Here is a 19,280-nt window from a genome sequence, read left to right as displayed (position 1 = left end):
TAATTTTATTAAATGTTTCTAGTATCTAGCTTACATTTCTAGCCTAAACTAAACTATCAGCTTGATGACAACTGAATAGTAAATATTATACAGACCTTCTTCTGAGATGAGTCCCTGTATCTCGCAGGTTCTTCCTCTTCTTCATTGTCTGTTTCATCAAATGAATTTTCCTCTTCACTGATTGGTGAACCATTCCTCTTTGCACCATGTCCACTTCCTACAGGAGAGACTGACTTGTTCCGATTAGCAAGGTTATTGTCTTGGACTTGACTTGGTGTGTAACCTGTCGGAGCTGACAAATGTAAACAGCCTTGTAAAGGTAAACCACTTAAAGATGCATTCCTGTCAGTTGATGTGAATCCCTCAAGGATTTTAATTCAGTGTTGGCTAAAAGTCTAGCTGAGTTTATCTATAAGGCAAGTACACTGTTGTGCTGTGACATATTTTATATGTATTGCAGCATTGTTCATACACATCTACCTATTGGTACACTGTTTTGTTGTATCAGTGAAACTGTGTCTAAAATGCTTTGACAACCACACATATAATCATTAATTTACTGTCGCATAATCAAAATAAATAGAACCACTTCCAGAATATTCACACAATCTACTACAGTTATTACTTGCTGTAACAAGTTTGATTTACCATTATAATCATTATCGACCCCTTAAACAGCTAAAGAGAATAATTTGGAATTCTTCCATACTTATTATTACACTACTTGAAACATGGTAAAGGACTGCAACTTTCTATTTGACATATATGTACTAGATTTACTTAAAATGTCTAAATTTTTTCTTGAACCTCCAACTTAACAAGAACCAGCACAGCATTTGTGGCTCCAGCAGGTCCACTAAATATCACTGTAGAAGCAACTTACCATTCCCGATGGAATTGTCTGAGGGTAGAATATCATCAGCCTGTAAATATGAATTAAACAAACATTTAAGGTTGAGGGATGACCAGTTTACGCAAAATATTACCGATGTATGAACAACACTCCACAAACTCTGCTTACAATCTTTTCAGTTTAAGTCAAAGTAAACACAAACAGGTTTACTGACCACAAAAGTGAATTCTTAGGGATGAATTCCTAAAGTGTGAATGCTTCTACAAACAGGAAGGTTCAACCAAATAGAAAAAAATTGTCAGAAACTAACCTCTGACTCCCAGTTGGAATCTAAAGAAAGTAAATAATAGAAAACATCATATTTCACAGGTCACTTCAAAAAATTAATTTTAAAATTTAATGCTGTTATAAAACAAACTAAATACTACCTAAGATTTATTTAGCAAGAATGAAGTTCACTAGGTTCCTTTCTATTATTGCATGAAGGATATTAACTGTTACTGTAGAAACTGCCCATTTCACTTAACTCTGTGAAGTCCTTACGTTTAAATTAGAGCCATTTCTGACCTACTAGAGATGTGCGTAGACAATACCATTCATCAATGTACCAATCTTTTGTAAACTACCAAAGTTATCCTGGTCAGTTCTATTTATTTGCTCATGAACAACAATTCACAGTACAGGAATACTAGATGTATCAAAGTGAGCTGTTCTTGAACAGTCACATAATGTCACACTGAATAATAAACCTGAGCTGGAAGTATTACAGACATAGATCTTTCTTTCTTTCTTCTCTCCATCCCATGTCTACCAATCCCCTTACATCTATCTCTTTGTGTTCACCATGCTCATTAACCTGTCTGTATTCCGTGCGTGTTTCTGTCCCTTCTATTACGGTTACTTGTCATTTAGCCTTTGAAGAAGATCCTGCTAGGATTGAATCATCAGGCCAACTTACTTTTACACATTCTCCTACACAGGCTCTGTAGTGGATAAGCAGTTTGCTAACAGTTTTATTTTATTTAGACATAGATCTAATCATCTAAATAAATTAGATCTGCATCAACCTCAAGAAACAGACATACCACTGTTCTCATCGAATACGTCATCATTCACGGCTGGGCTATGGTCCAATATTTTGTCCTGCTGACCTTTGACCTGGGATCGGGTATTTCTTGGGGTTACATCTGGACTTTCTGAGACGCGATTGTTCTTATCATCTTGAGTTTTGAAGGCACCTTCAAATAAATTCAAAAATTAGTCAGAATCAGATCAGATGGGAAAATTCAGATCAGATCTGATTGAGGAAACACAGAAGATATGCCTCCTGGCAAGGAATAAGGCAACCATACTGATCAAATATATCAAAAAGAAGCATCTCAGGAAGCCTTACCAATGCTTCCTGGCAAGGAATAAGGCAACCATACTGATCAAATATATCAAAGAGAAACATCTCAGGAAGCCTTACCAATGCCTCCTGGCAAGGAATAAGGCAACCATACTGATCAAATATATCAACAGAAACATCTCAGGAATCCTAACCAATGCCTCCTGGCAAGGAATAAGGCAACCATACTGATCAAATATATCAACAGAAACATCTCAGGAAGCCTTACCAATGCCTCCTGGCCAAGGAATAAGGCAACCATACTGATCAAATATATCAAAGAGAAACATCTCAGGAAGCCTTACCAATGCCTCCTGGCAAGGAATAAGGCAACCATACTGATCAAATATATCATATAGAAACATCTCAGGAAGCCTTACCAGAGCCTCCTGGCAAGGAATAAGGCAACCATACTGATCAAATATATCAAAGAGAAACATCTCAGGAAGCCTTACCAGAGCCTCCTGGCAAGGAATAAGGCAACCATACTGATCAAATATATCAAAGAGAAACATCTCAGGAAGCCTTACCAATGCCTCCTGGCAAGGAATAAGGCAACCATACTGATCAAATATATCATATAGAAACATCTCAGGAAGCCTTACCAATGCCTCCTGGCAAGGAATAAGGCAACCATACTGATCAAATATATCAAAGAGAAACATCTCAGGAAGCCTTACCAGAGCCTCCTGGCAAGGAATAAGGCAACCATACTGATCAAATATATCAAAGAGAAACATCTCAGGAATCCTTACCAATGCCTCCTGGCAAGGAATAAGGCAACCATACTGATCAAATATATCAAACAGAAACATCTCAGGAAGCCTTACCAATGCCTCCTGGCAAGGAATAAGACAACCATACTGATCAAATATATCAAAGAGAAACATCTCAGGAATCCTAACCAATGCCTCCTGGCAAGGAATAAGGCAACCATACTGATCAAATATATCATATAGAAACATCTCAGGAATCCTAACCAATGCCTCCTGGCAAGGAATAAGACAACCATACTGATCAAATATATCAAAGAGAAACATCTCAGGAAGCCTTACCAATGCCTCCTGGCAAGGAATAAGGCAACCATACTGATGAAATGTATCAAAGAGAAACATCTTAGGAAGCCTTACCTTTTCTTTCATCTATTTCCTGAATTGGCGATGGAGAATTTGGTATTTCATTAGAACGTCTGTTACTTCCAAACTGTATGGAGAAACAGGAACAAAATTGAAGTAAGATTGAATTAGTACTGAAAACAACATGCTCTCTTTCAAGAATTTTATGCTTGACATATGCACAGTATATATTCAAAGTGTGTAAGAAATATCGGTTTGAGTGAACATTCAGTGGTTGTAAAATGTCTTTCAAAAACTATGGCAAAATAGACAACCACATGACATGTTTGAAACATTTATTAAGAATAACATTTCCTTTGATGTCACCTCCAATATAATAACTACTTGGAAGGCATTTCTCACTTCTTGACAAAGAGAGAGAAACTATCACAACAAATAAAAGAATCATTTATGATTCCTGAGACATTTCACACACAGAGTTTGTCAGCTTCATAGTGCATTGAGTAGGTTTTAATTAGCCTGAGACATTACACACACAGAGTTTGTCAGCTTCATAGGGCATTGAGTATTATGTAATTAGGCTGAGACATTCACACACAGAGTTTGTCAGCTTCATAGGGCAGAGATATTCCAACATACCGTGAGCGGTAGTCCTGTTGATTTCTTGTCTGAGAGATCATCTAGAATATCGGAGTCATCATCCCAATCGCTAATCGTCTGTATAAAGTAACACATCAACATCACATCATTAACAAACTTAATCCAAAGATAAAAATTGTCATCCCAATCACTAATAGTCTGTATAAAGTAACACATCAATATCACATCATTAACAAACTTAATCCAAAGATAAAAATGTCATCCCAATCACTAATAGTCTGTATAAAGTAACACATCAATATCACATCATTAACAAACTTAATCCAAAGATAAAAATGTCATCCCAATCACTAATCGTCTGTTTAAAATAACACATCAACATCACATCATTAACAAACTTAATCCAAAGATTAAAATGTCATCCCAATCACTAATAGTCTGTTTAAAATAACACATCAACATCACATCATTAACAAACGTAATCCAAAGATAAAAATGTCATCCCAATCACTAATAGTCTGTATAAAGTAACACATCAACATTACCAACTTAATCCACAGTTAAATATGTTAAGGTATGCAGTATTTATCACTAATGAAGTTTACAAGAAGAGCATCAGTAAATTGTCAGCATTATGTTTCAGACTGTAGTATAAAGATCTGAATGGAAAGAATATATTGTACAAAAAGATTTTTATACCATTCACTCTAGATCAATATGGACCACACTGATTCATGAAGAAGATCATAGTCACCACAAATTAAAAACATTGGTAGCGTGAGATTCCTTGATACATTAATAAACAGGTCATATTTTATATGGGGTCAGCTTTGATTCATTACAGAATTCCATTGAATGGGAATTAAAAGTTAAATCAGAGCAATCTTTCAGAGCCCTGTTCTCTGCCTTGATGATAACCTGTGCTGGGTTGCCCAAAATCATATAATACACTTTACAATACAGATCATTTTGAGTGCTCATACATTAGTTGCACTACAAGTTCAGACCTTGTGCAAACAAGCCTTTAGCATACTTCCCCAATCAATCAATCGATCAATCAATTAGAGTTAGGGTCAGGTTTGTGGTGATTGAAGTAAAATCTCTAGCAATGACTAAAAGAAAACTTTATTAGAATCCCAATTTAAGTATTAACTATGCCACAGCAAATGAATTTCATTAAAAGAATTGTCTGGTAGCCCTTAGAAGTTACCTTGGAAAACAATAATAATATTCCAAACATGTTTTCAAATATGAGAACGCTAATGTTGAGTTTGACTGAGAAAAGATTTTTTAATCGTGTACAATGGATATTTCAAAATATACTTTGAACAGTACATAACGCAAATGCAGATTGCGACATAACCCACGCTCCATACAGTTCCTACAGTAATCACAACATAAACTGCGTTTGAAAACAGATTAATTTCTTCCTTAATTTTCAGTGTAAGTTCTTATAAATTATATGTTTTAAAGAAATCGTTAAGCCGTCATATATGTAGTGCATTGAGGATTTCGTGATTTTTGTGTAACACAAGATAAGTTTGAACAGTTGTTTATACATCCCCCTGTTCAGCTCCAACGTGAAGAATGTTCGCATGTAGGCCACTCTAACGTTTACAATCGGACGGTTCTGCAAAGCCTAAGCTTCTCGAGACTACATTCTGCTCTGACATCGATCCCGCCAAGTTTCATCTTTTGGTGTTCCAAATACTTTTCAAGTTCCTTTTAATGTAAATTTAATCCGTGAATTTTATTCAGCGAATTCCAAGACCAGTTTATGAACTGTGGTTTGAGTGTGAGAGTGTATTTTGTGCAACGCTATGTACATATACCAACTGGGCATGGTAGGCTGTATACGTTTGCAATGTGTATGTAATATATAATAGGCAATCACCTGTGCGTGTACACGCCAGTGTGTATTTGCTGAGGAAATGGGAGTGCTAACTTCAAGTCGCTCGCTGTGCCTATTTACCTGCACTATGTCAATCACTATATTGATGCGTTCGAGCAAACAAAGCTTTTGGTGAGAAACTGGTGAATTTGAAAACCAGATTTCTACAAGAAGAAAACGTCAAATGGGGACAACTTTCACATTGTTAGAAAGAGAAAAATACAAACTACGAGGACAATGTATCAAAATCTTCCACCAGACAATTCCAATTCCAGTCTAAATATTCAAGCCCAGAATACAGGAATAACTCATCTTTATAGGATTGCTTTAAGCAACTACAATAAAAAACCTATCCAGATGTTCCCATTCATTGATGTATTTGTTCCACTCTTGCCTACTACATTCCTTCCCCTGGCCACATTACATATCTGAAGTATGTCCAAACACTTACCCCAGATGAGATGAGACCTTTGCTTGATGTCCTTCTTCTTGGAGTTGGCTTCTCTTCATTAAAACCCTCTGAACCAGACCTGAATGACAAGAAACCACATACAAGCATCCAGGTATGTGACATTACAATGATTCACAGCTGGAAGATATACTTTATATAATTTGAAGTATTACAATGAAGCTTGGAAAATGCAGCATATTTAACAGAAATGCTTTCCAAGCTATTCATGACCAGCTAAATTGGTTTTATTTTCCAAATTATTTGGATTCAGAGCAATTGGTTTACAATGAATAACTATGTAGTGAGCCTGACATTACAATGTCAGCCACATACCCCTAGTGGAGATATGTGTATACTAAAGTACTTACAGGACCTTGATAATCCAGTGAGAGGGAGTGAAAATGAACAGGCATGGAATAAGGAGTACTTGTATCACAATGTCAAATACATTAGGCTCAGCTGGTATGTATCCCCAATGATAAATATGAAACACAAACACATACCTTGGGCTAACTGCTCTGTTTAAGGGCTTTGCCTCTCGTTGTTGTTTATTTTCATGTCTGTTGTCATTATCTTTTCTTGGTGTTGTGTGTTGATGTCTATCTTTACCACTAGCCTCTGGAAACACAGAGAGAAGATGAAACATTTTATGCTTTGTGGTTCATATTACCACAAACAGATTCTAAAAGATACCAATATTTCCATTAGTTGGTAAATTCTGGTAAATTTACAAACAAAATAAACAAAATTGGTTCAATACTAAACTAAATGTGACACAAAATAGATTACACATGTCTATCAGAATACGTATACCTCACAGTTAGCCAAACTTAGTCATATCCTAGGTTTACCATGGTGATTCATCACTGAAAGTAACCACTATCACCTGCTAATCAATTATGACAGGAAATACACAATCAATCACAAACATTAAAGGTTAACCATGTAATGCTTAGAATCTACTATGCTTAATTTCACAGGAAATACACAATACACAATCAGTCACAAACATTAAAGGTTCACTATGCAATGCTTAGAATCTACTATGCTTAATTTCACAGGAAATACACAGTACACAATCAGTCACAAACATTAAAGGTTCACTATGCAATGCTTAGAATCTACTATGCTTAATTTCACAGGAAATACACAGTACACAATCAGTCACAAACATTAAAGGTTCACTATGCAATGCTTAGAATCTACTATGCTTAATTTCACAGGAAATACACAATACACAATCAGTCACAAACATTAAAGGTTCACTATGCAATGCTTAGAATCTACTATGCTTAATTTCACAGGAAATACACAGTACACAATCAGTCACAAACATTAAAGGTTCACTATGCAATGCTTAGAATCTACTATGCTTAATTTCACAGGAAATACACAGTACACAATCAGTCACAAACATTAAAGGTTCACTATGTAATGCTTAGAATCTACTATGCTTAATTTCACAGGAGTACACAATCAGTCACAAACATTAAAGGTTCACTATGTAATGCTTAGAATCTACTATGCTTAATTTCACGGAGCAACTTACCACTTTTGAAACTCTCCAATGATGGCACTTTTGTAACATTTGACAACTTCAGGCCCTATAATAAAAAAGAATTGTTATATACCTCTGCTATTTTTATTAAAAACTCTGTCATCCAAACTGTTGTGCAATCTAGTAGAACAAAGTCAACTTTAATCCTGTATTTTTGGTAGCATGGACACTTCGAAGTTCGGACACCTAAGCCTTAAAACACCCCAAAACTATATCTTCTGGTATAAATCACCTGAAAATATACTTGATATGGTGGGAGAATTGTGTTATATTACGATACACGGCCAAACTTTCTTTCCTGCAAACTGTTTTCACGTTGTATTCCAAGAAGTTTCTTCGTGATTGTGGAACTGGTATTTCTTTGCTAGAGTATTGCGAAGTTCGGACACCCGGTCCCACAGTGTGGCGCTGGTGATAAAATTGGTGGCGCAGTTGCTCTTTCAGTAATTATAACAGACTTCATAGATCTCTGTCATTTTATTGACAAATATGTAAGTACTTACTTGCACACAGGTCATTTTGGAGAGAAAATCACTGTAGCTTTGTAGTCTTTCGTGAAATTGGCTGTTGCTATAGGTTGTGATGGTGAAATCGTGTATTTCTTAGGGGTGTCCGAACTTTGCAGTGTTCTAAACTTTGCAATACTGACTATAGTAGTTATTCCCAGTCAAAAGTCCAAATAACAATGTCATTATCATATGATCTAACAGTTGTTAAAACTATGTTATTTTGAATAAACAATGCATGCATCACAAAATCAAACTCACTATAGAGATGATTTCACTTTTAATTTGTTTGTTATTTTTAAGTTGCATCTGCTATTGCTTTAGATGAAGTTCCATGGTTCAAAGAAGAATGATGTCCTGCAATCTATCACTTTAGTCCACAAAATCTGATGCGGGGTGGTAAAAATCATGGCACAAACAGCAGAGGTTGAAAATGCACAAGTTGATTACATTTACTTTATTATTTGTTTATTATTGGTGAGACACGATGAAACCATTACTACCTCACTGAGGTATCCAAGTGTAATCACATATACTTATGTTAATAGATGAAGTCATCTCCATTCAATGGCTTAATGGTTATGATGGTGCCAAGTTACTCTCCACAAATACAAATTAAACCAAACGGAATCCATCGTGTTTATTGCATGAGTTCAAATCATTTAGGTGCATGTACTGCAAGAATTGTGAGAGACTAGGTACACATGGTGAAGGATTATGGTAGGCTAGGTACATATGCTGCAATATTGTGGTAGGCTATTTACATATGCTGCAAGATTGTGGTAGGCTAGGTAAGTTTGATGCAGGATTGTGGTAGACTAGGTACACATCCTGCAAGATTGTGGTAGGCTAGGTAAGTTTGATGCAGGATTGTGGTAGATCTACAGTAACCATCAAGGATGTTTTGACATGTTGTGACATCATTGCAACAAACTAAGATAAATTTTCTGCTCTGTTTTCTGTTCAGACATATACAGTATAACAGTTAGAGAAATTCCGCTGCAAATGAAACCAGCTGCTTTGAGGATACTGACCTTCTTTGGAGCAGGTTCATCAAACTCAGAGTTTGATGCAGCCCAGGAATCATCGTCTGACTTCCTGTTCAATAAAAAACAAAATATTGAAATATTATAGTTGTCAGATCTGCTTAATGGTAAGCATTTTAAACATTGAAGAGTTCAAGTAATTTAAACTAGTACAGATCCTTAAACACACCCTTGAACCTCAAACAGTCAAATATTCTCATAAATATGTCTAGAATCAAACAGAGATCCTTCACTCAAATTAATCATGCTTGTTCTTATCATTATGAGCTTGAGAGATCTCCAAACTCAAGCATACTCTGCATGGGTCCTTAGATTCATGCTAATACAATAATCTCAAGCTACAACCAAAATGGTTTCAACCTGCTTCTATGCTTTGATTCGCTAAAAAGAACTCTTTCCACTTTCTGTGAACATGTGACCAACAACATGACAATCTAACAGTACTTGACTTCAAAATTTGACATCAAACATGTTATAATTACTTACTTATTGATGGATAGGTCCTCCTCGTTGTCACCTAACGAAACAATTAAACATCTTAAAAGTTTCATCAAATTATCTTTGTTTATGGATTACTACGATTACCATGAATAAAAAGTAACTTTGTTGTAATGTTTGATTTTCATTGATCCTGATATATTTACTTCAATACACATTACCAGTGCAGATGCACCTGAGTAATTGCAGTAGGAATCAGTGTAATCCACTGAAATAATTTACAAGCATAAAATTAAATAATGACACAGCCCATTCCCCTTTTATAAAGGCTTTATTAGCAGTCATCCCTGATAAAAGGTCTGACATATTACCTGTGTTAGATGTCTTTATATATATATATCAAACTATAAAGATCCTTAATTTATTTTATTCTTGAATTCTATCAGTGTTGAAAACTGGAATTCCATTCTATATTCGAGCAGTAGTTAAACCTTTAGACAAGCTGGCTTTGCATGCCCTCACCAATACTAGAGCTCAGCATTCAAATGTATTCAGGTACCTACTGTTTGTATAGGCCTTTGTGCCATATGTGGTCATATCACATGAAGAACCACAACACAGCTGTACTTAACAGCTTATCATGTTTATCAAATTACTTCTTCAGCTGTTATAGCAAAAAGCTTGCAATTTAAAAGAACACAATTGAGAAAAGTAGCATGATACCACTATCTGATGCAGCTGGTCCTCCCAGAGGGAAGCCTAGAACATCCACAGAGTTAGTAGTTGATCCAAAGAGGCCAGTACCAGACAGGGCTGATCCAGCGGAGGCTCGTTTCATTGTCTGCTGTTCCTCAATTAGATGGGAACAACTGAAAAGAAAACTAAAGATTAGCATCTCCACCAATTAAGATCACTGAATATGAGCTATTTGTTTGCTTCACCTAACCAACTGCAAAGCAAGGAAAAAAAGCTCCTACCATTCTGAACTGTCCAGTACTAACAACACTCAAGTCACATTCAGAAATAATGCAATTTCTACTTACGTTTGATGTGTATAAACCTATCCCAAGTCAGCTGCGAGATTATATCATTAACATACAGTTAAAATGAGAATGATTAAAGCAACTGATGGCTCCTACCCATTAATTCCTCCCAAGGTGGTTACACTTTAAAAATAAAATTCTATATATGAAAATGACTTTAAAATAGCAAATGATGGCAGGCTCCTACCCATGAAATCCTCCCAAGGTGTTTACAAATTAAAACTAAAACGTCTATGAATGAAAATGACTTTAAAATAGCAAATGATGGCAGGCTCCTACCCATGAAATCCTCCCATGGTGTTTACAGATTAAAACTAAAACGTCTATGAATGAAAAGGACTTTTTAATAGCAAATGATGGCAGGCTCCTACCCATGAAATCCTCCCAAGGTGTTTACAAATTAAAACTAAAACGTCTATGAATGAAAATGACTTTAAAATAGCAAATGATGGCAGGCTCCTACCCATGAAATCCTCCCATGGTGTTTACAGATTAAAACTAAAACGTCTATGAATGAAAAGGACTTTTTAATAGCAAATGATGGCAGGCTCCTACCCATGAAATCCTCCCATGATGGCATGGTCATTAGCAGTCCATCCTTTCTGGTCTCGGATATTTGGGTCTGCCTTGTGTTCTAGCAACAGCTTGACAATACCTATCTGGTCAGACTGACAGGCCAGCATTAGTGCAGTCCTGTTCAAAGCACATAAACAATCATTAATGCTGTTATTAACAATACTTGTCATTAACAAGGATTATCTTTAATGTCACTAATTATAGTAATTATTGGGATGGATACAATTACAAACAGTTTCCAAGAAGTCATCAGAACATTAGTGTAATTTGACACAAGGTTAAACTGACAAACTTGCCAAGTATATAACTGAAAATATTAACTAGAATTTTGACTATTTTTCATAACTTTATAAAGCTCTAATATGGTTTTCTAGAGACACTAAATCAACAAACAGTTCTGGCTTCTGAGTAAACTAGTCTTATAGAAATGCATGAATGCAATCATCTACTACTTTAACAAAACAAATAAGCCTGTTGATTTGCATGAATTAGCAATCCAACTTTTCAGGGGAAACAAATATGTCAATGACAGCAAACTTGACCTAGGTGAGCCAACAGAATTGAATAAGTATTATGTAATGTGAAAGCATTGCAGAGTACCTCTTGGGTTGCACAATCCGTCTATGATACTCTCCTAGTGCTTATAGAATAATTATAGTCATCATGATAACAACTTCACCTCAAAGCTGCTGACTAGAGTGATTATTTACAGAAAGCGATGATTACCCATCTCCACTCAAATCTTGTATGATTTGAGCGGGGACATATCAGAGAGGAGTAAAGTAAATAGGTATGCACCTGTTAGAACTGTCTTGAACATTCACATCAGCTTCATTCTCCAGAAGTAATTCTAAGATTTCACTTTTACCCTGACTAGTAGCAAGATGTACAGGGGTTCGTCCTTGCTGTTTAAAAAAAACAGAAAAACAAACATCTCTTCAGACCATTTCTTCAACCACCCATAAAGAGTAACATTTACACATAACTAACTCTAAAGTCACAAACAAACTACCTAACCTTCTGGGTACTTGACACTAATTCTTGACGGTTTCTCTGATGTAAATATGAATATTGTTTCAAAGTCAAAGAACATGTATATGACATCAAAAAGTAACAAATTTCATTAGCTTGTCTGATATTGGAAACTGAATCTTTTTACTGTATTTCATTTACCACTTGGCAGTGAGTGGATTATTATGTAATTATCTGTAATGTCCTATGAAGCATTAACTCTAAGAAACTCACTTTGTTAGCAGCATCCACAACTGCCCCATAACTGAGGAGTAGTGTAACAGCATCTGAGCGGCCAACACTCACAGCCAAGACTCAAGCCTTGGCAGTGAGTGGATTATTATGTAATTATCTGTAATGTCCTATGGAGCATTACTCTAAGAAACTCACTTTATTAGCAGCATTCACTATAGCCCCATAACTGAGGAGTAGTGTAACAGCATCTCAGTGGTCAACACTCACAGCCAAGACTCAAGCCTTGGCAGTTAGTGGATTATTATGTAATTATCTGTAATGTCCTATGGAGCATACTCTAAGAAACTCACTTTATTAGCAGCATTCACTATAGCCCCAAAACTGAGGAGTAGTGTAACAGCATCTGAGCGTCCAACACTCACTGCCAAGACTCAAGCCTTGGCAGTTAGTGGATTATTATGTAATTATCTGTTATGTCCTATGAAGCATGAACTCTAAGAAACTCACTTTATTAGCAGCATTCACTACGGCCCCATAACTGAGGAGTAGTGTAACAGCATCTGAGCGGCCAACACTCACAGCCAAGACTCAAGCCTTGGCAGTGAGTGGATTATTATGTAATTATCTGTAATGTCCTATGAAGCATTAACTCTAAGAAACTCACTTTATTAGCAGCATTCACTACGGCCCCATAACTGAGGAGTAGTGTTACAGCATCTGAGCGGTCAACACTCACAGCCAAGACTCAAGCCTTGGCAGTTAGTGGATTATTATGTAATTACCTGTAATGCCCTATGAAGCATTAACTCTAAGAAACTCACTTTATTAGCAGCATTCACTACGGCCCCATAACTGAGGAGTAGTGTAACAGCATCTGAGCGGCCAACACTCACAGCCAAGACTCAAGCCTTGGCAGTGAGTGGATTATTATGTAATTATATGTAATGTCCTATGAAGCATGAACTCTAAGAAACTCACTTTATTAGCAGCATCCACCACGGCCCCATAACTGAGAAGTAGTGTAATAGCATCTGAGCGGCCAACACTCACAGCTACATGAATGGCTGTGTCTGCATTCACATCAATCAAGCTGGGATCTGCTTTACGCTGTAGTAAAACCTCAGCGATATCAAAGTGTTCTCTTTGGATGGCCTGAATTGAATAAGAAGTCAACTAGAGTACAGTAATTGTGCGGAGACAGGTTAAACCAGACACAAAGTAAAAATTATCAAACTCAAATTCATAATTCAAAGACAATTGATAAAAAAGTATGACTAATGACAAGAAAATTAATCAATGAAAGGAGTCTGTTCTTTAAAACGTCATTAGTTTAATCTTAAAATATCTATATCTGAAACTCACAAGCTCTTACTTCACCTACCTACAGTACAAATTAGCATGACAATGTAATGTATATGGTGAAAACAGTTGATGTATTCTCAATGTAAAAACAGACAGAGAAGTGAAAAAGCCTCAATTCTGTGGCAGAATGGAAAAATAATTTGATGTCTAAAAGCCTGGCTGTTGCTAAAATAATGATAAATTTATTTTCTTTGGAATAATTGCTGCATTTCATGTTTCACATTTTTAATTATAAAAGATGGATATAAGAGACACACAAGACTTTCAGGTACCAAAATGAGTTAACATCTGTTGAAGCCTGTTGAAAGTATGTAGTAAACTGTCCAGACAATTGTTTGGTATTGTTGCACAAAATTGAGTGTTAAATTTATTCCTTATGACCACTGAATTTCAAGCTGTTGTTTACACAGTTCAAAGTAAACAGTAGATATTGTGAATTTGTATAATTAAAAGATAAAATATTAAGGCTGAAGACTCTTTGTGAATATAACATATTAAAAAGAACAATTTACAGATTTGTACTGCTTTATACTAACTAAACTGAAATGAAAACTTCCTTACAAAAACTTTTAAGCATTTGACAACCTCCTTGCCCCAGTCTTCCTTCCTCCCCACACACTAAAAACAAAACGAACCTTTACCTGCCAATTAATAACGCTAGTCATACATGGCCAGCAATTCCTAGTCATTTAACTTGGGACTCAATGTTTTAAGTATTATTGCATTAGCTTTTCTAGACAAATTGATACCGTATCAGATTGCTTTCTCCACCCAAGAATATTACTATGGAATGTGACAGGAAAGAAACTTGAAATCTGAGGTAATTACTTGTAAAGTCTAAATTATCCATGATCAAGTGATTTTGTACTTACTCTCATTAGAGGAGACCGCTGATCCCCATCACACACGTTAAGTTTGGCCCCATTACCAATGAGGTACTTGACCACGTCAGTATGGCCATTGTAACATGCTAAATGAAGTGGTGTCCTATAAGTAAAACAAGCACTAGAAGATAAATACTTGAATTATAGTATAACATACAGAAACCTAATATGAATTCGACCTTGTATGTACACAGAGCAATGTGTTCCAAACAATAGTGAAATGATTCCAGCAATGTGCCAGCAGCTAGATGGAGGCTGGAGAACTCTTAATCACTGTCATCGGAAGAAGAAGAAGAAATGTTTAAGAACATCCAGGTTGGAGAAACATTTGGCAATAGGTTAGCAACCATAATTGTATGGTCCTTGGTAATTATGAGTTGAGTAGAAGAAGTACAGGGATTGGAAAAAACAGATTGGGAAAAGATGAATGAGGAGTGTTCTGATATATAAATTGGAAAGAAGAGTTTGATGGCATGGGGAAGGGGGCAGGGTGAGGGGTGGGTGTTTCAAAGATATGGGCAATGTTTTACTGATATGTATGAGAAATAAATCAAGAAATATCTTCCTGAGAACAAGCGTAAATTCCACAGCAGGCCGAAGTGGATCTGAAAATGATTGATCTGGAAAATGCAAAATGCATCGCAAGGATACAGTCATACAAGATTGGTTAAGGTATGTCAGACTGGAATTATTCTTTAAGTCATTACAAAGCCAGGTGAAAATTTAAAGCATGCAAAGAGGAACTTTGAACAACAGAAACTTAAAGAGGATCCAAAGACTTTACTCATACATAAGGTCAAAGCAGAAAAGTAGATAAAAAGTAGGTTCATTAAAGAATGGTACAGTATGGGAGAAGTAATCATCTCAGCGAAAGAGACTGTGTATATATGCCCTTAATGTGTATATTAATGTTAAGTCTTTACAATAGAGGATCATAGTTTTACAGAGGCTATTGTCTTTTTTAGGAATTAGGAAAAGTTTAATTTGGTGAACATGGAAATAACAGAGGAGAAGATGTTGGATAAGTTACAGAGTACTGAGAAGGTAAAGACAGCAGGTTGAGGTGATATTGAGCTAGATTATCTAAAGGAAATGGTAGTATGGCACAGGAAATAGCACAGGAAATAGCAAAGCCTTAGCCACAACAAACAATATTTCAGAGATCATTGGAAACAACAAAGATATACCAATGGAGTGCAAAAGAGTGAAGATCACACTGCTGTACAAGTAAGGAGATAACTGGGAGGACCTTTCAAACTACAGGCCAGCAAGCCTTACATCTGTCTCAGGAAAGATAATTTGGAAACATATATTGAGAGATGCTGCATGTGCAATAAAGCATTTAGGAAAGAATGAGTTAAATACTGGACACACAACAACATTGCTTCAGACAGGAGCATTCATGTTACTTTTCAAATATGTTAGTATATTGGGATAAGTTAGAAAGGTATATTGATGAAGAGATTCCGGTAGAAGTGATATATTTAGACATGCAGCAGGCATTTGACACAGTACCTCAGTAAGTGGAATAGATGGTCTCATATTGAATTTGGATTGAGGAATGGATACAGTGGATACTATCTCATCACAATGCATTGCATTCCACAACTATGTGAAAGACTGAAAGCTTGTTTCTGACTAGATTCTCAGTGTGTCTTCTGACTTCATTGGTGCAACATTTACTGTACCTGTAGTCTCTTCTTGTTACAGTACAGAATTTCATGGAATACAGAGTGCGTAATTTCAGTTGTATTGGTAATTGTGTGCAAGAGCACATTGGCTAACAATTGGAGTAGACGTAACTGTTTTTGCATGGTAACTGTTTTTGCTTAAAAAGATATCGAATCACTATGCATGCATGAAGGAATTATGTGCCAAGTCCAAGCAATAAGAGGATTTCACCCTACCCAAGGGAATACAGATAGTAACACTTGCTATAAAGAATGAGACTCTAGTCAAAAGAGGCACTCTCACATAATTCATTCATGAATGCATCTAGTGATTTGATAGAATCAATTATCTAATCTATCTAATATTAACTTAGTTTAAGTTTGTTTAATGTAGGATTAAATTTGATGATTTTGTTGAAATTATAAGTGATAGTAAAACCAGATTGAATTGTAATAAGATAAGACCACCAACAGTACGTAGAAGTAAGGTGGAAATCATATTTCAATAGAGTTTGGTAAATATGGAATAGACTAGCAGAGAATGTAGTTACGGCGCCCAGCACTCACCATATTTAAGAACGGACTGATGGAATGCAGGATCGTTAACTTAAGGGTCAATTACCTCCTAAAGTATCCCTTAGAGCCATTCTCTCCGGCAAACTCTTCTGAGCCGTAGACGAGAGGGTTGCCATCCAGGTAAAACTATGTTACCCATTTACTGGCATTATATGGCAAATATATGTGCATGAATTCAGAAATTTTTTACTAAGTTTTACTGCCTACGCTATCGTCTAGATGACATTCTGATAAAAATCTGATGGAATAATGCAGTTGAAGGATGAAAGTACATCATAAAGCAAAATCGGAGGATCGTCATTACGGTAACACATCAAAGTATTCATACCCAACTCAGTACCATGAAACAAATAGGCAATTGTAGGCAATATTGCACTATTCTGCGAAGGCACTGTAGTGTAAGTGTAATGTAGGTTTAGGCTTACAATACATAGGCTACTTGGCCTAGTTCCACGAAAGACGGAAACAAAACTTTGCCACTTTTGCTTGGTTTACCTGTTGGCCTTGTCCAAGGCATTCAAATCTTGTCTCTTGCTGCCAAAATTCCTTATTTTGTTGAGGTCACCGTTCCATGCAGCTTTGTGAATTTTGGAAAGATCCTTTTCTTTAACAGCATAGTCACTTACAACAACACCACTTATGGTTCCATCTGCGCTGATTACGCTTGACGATTCTGCTGTTACGCCTTTCCCCTTCGATTTGCTCTTTCTCAGTATTCTCTTCATGCTTCTGTTAATCTACATGCTGTAAGAAAGCATTTCGAGTATTTTGTTGGCCCACTGGCAAATAAAGTGCTTAGGGAAAAGTTCGTCCGTAACTTTACTTCTGGCTGTTAGTTACTCTTTGCGACTGTCGAAAAATATTTGAAAGAGAATGCACACATACACAATCGAGACAACGCAGCGTCCTTGGTTTCCATACTGAACAATCTACGGAGTCCTTAGTAAAACATTAAAAAAAATTATACCACTGAACATACCATACCCAGTACTTATTGTTCTTTCGAGGGCGTCGGTGGAGCGGGAGGGGAGCTTGGTAAACCTGCCTCCTTTCTTAAACAATCTGTTTTGCAAATAAGTCAGTCAAACATATTTATTTCAAATCTAATATCAATTCGTTCGAGGTTGTAGGTCAAAATGTAGGGATAATCTGATGGCTGAACTCGGTGCATTACAAAAGTTGCTGGAAACTATATTCGCATCGTGAGGAAATAATAACATCCTAGTAGCATTTTGAAATCACTGGGATTTTTCTTTATAATTTGATGGTACTTTATGAATGCGTCTGCCAACAGCAGTGAGAAAGATTTCATAAAGATTATTGAATTTGTAATTGTTTTTTTCTCTCTCTTTATAAGATATACTTTAAAAGCATTGAAGACTCGCCCCAAACCGCGTGCCGCGCTCTGAAAAAGTTAACTTTCCGTTGCTTGCAAGTGAAGTTTTCTTCTTGTCGCTACAAAATGCAGACAGTAATGAAACGTAATACCTTGTTATCTTTTATCTAGACCTGAGATGTCCTTTGCTGCTATCTACACTGTGTTGTGGGTATTGACCGTAGCTGTATATGTATTGACTGCACTACAAGCTGTGTGTGTATTTTCTGGCATCGATGGTGGTGTCTAACATTTCTGTTACACCTCATTCGAAACTAGGTCAGATTACCGGCATGAGACGTTTCTTTGTGCGCGAGTCTTTACACCCTTTAAGCTCATAACTCTCATACATTGTATAATACCATCGGAATATCCCTTTAAGCTTGGAAAGATATTAAACCACATGATGACAAATTACAACATGTGAGAAAACATCCACTGACCGCGAGGTTAACGTAGCCGTTTCAACACGACCTCGGAAACTCATAGCAAGTTAATATATGAAAGATGATGCTGTGGGAAACGTGTGTATTGCGCTTACTTCTGGTAGTATTCCGATATAATATATGGAAATGCGCATGATGAACTTCTCTCAGATCTTGTCCTATACAATGTAATATTCTAATTCGTCTGGGTAGTAGGTAGTAATCCTACAATTGTGCAGCTCACAGATTGGGTACAAGATTTCACAGCTGCCCGCAAGATAAATTACGTTCCCACCAGTTAAAAATTGAACTGCCAGATAATTAATGTCACGCACACTTCACCTGTTACAGATGAAG

General features: G+C 36.3%; 1 protein-coding gene across 4 annotated transcripts in view; it reads right to left on the bottom strand.

Moving 5' to 3' along the window:
* Window positions 1-17,996, bottom strand: part of LOC139961232 (uncharacterized) — a 64,821-nt gene extending 46,825 nt beyond the window's left edge. The window contains exons 1-17 of one of the 4 annotated variants that reach the window (XM_071960302.1): window positions 17,619-17,996; window positions 14,866-14,980; window positions 13,610-13,783; window positions 12,224-12,330; window positions 11,405-11,542; window positions 10,530-10,675; window positions 9,855-9,885; window positions 9,357-9,420; window positions 7,808-7,862; window positions 6,762-6,876; window positions 6,259-6,337; window positions 3,956-4,033; window positions 3,371-3,443; window positions 1,939-2,091; window positions 1,164-1,183; window positions 884-923; window positions 96-292 (exon numbers count right to left, since the gene is read on the bottom strand). In XM_071960302.1, coding sequence (XP_071816403.1) covers window positions 96-292; window positions 884-923; window positions 1,164-1,183; window positions 1,939-2,091; window positions 3,371-3,443; window positions 3,956-4,033; window positions 6,259-6,337; window positions 6,762-6,876; window positions 7,808-7,862; window positions 9,357-9,420; window positions 9,855-9,885; window positions 10,530-10,675; window positions 11,405-11,542; window positions 12,224-12,330; window positions 13,610-13,783; window positions 14,866-14,980; window positions 17,619-17,848 — 1,815 coding nt within the window. In that variant the 5' untranslated portion in view covers window positions 17,849-17,996. Of the gene's footprint in view, window positions 1-95; window positions 293-883; window positions 924-1,163; window positions 1,184-1,938; window positions 2,092-3,370; window positions 3,444-3,955; window positions 4,034-6,258; window positions 6,338-6,761; window positions 6,877-7,807; window positions 7,863-9,356; window positions 9,421-9,854; window positions 9,886-10,529; window positions 10,676-11,036; window positions 11,047-11,404; window positions 11,543-12,223; window positions 12,331-12,826; window positions 12,840-13,138; window positions 13,145-13,609; window positions 13,784-14,865; window positions 14,981-17,618 lie in introns of those variants that run through there. The other 3 variants (XM_071960304.1, XM_071960303.1, XM_071960305.1) reach the window with 3 other exon arrangements.
* Between the last annotated feature and the right edge of the window lie 1,284 nt (window positions 17,997-19,280).

The sequence above is a fragment of the Apostichopus japonicus genome, chromosome 20 (assembly GCF_037975245.1).
Source record: "Apostichopus japonicus isolate 1M-3 chromosome 20, ASM3797524v1, whole genome shotgun sequence".
Lineage (NCBI taxonomy): Eukaryota > Metazoa > Echinodermata > Holothuroidea > Aspidochirotida > Stichopodidae > Apostichopus > Apostichopus japonicus.
Note: the sequence above shows the minus strand (reverse complement) of the source record. Positions and strands in the feature narration are given on the sequence as shown.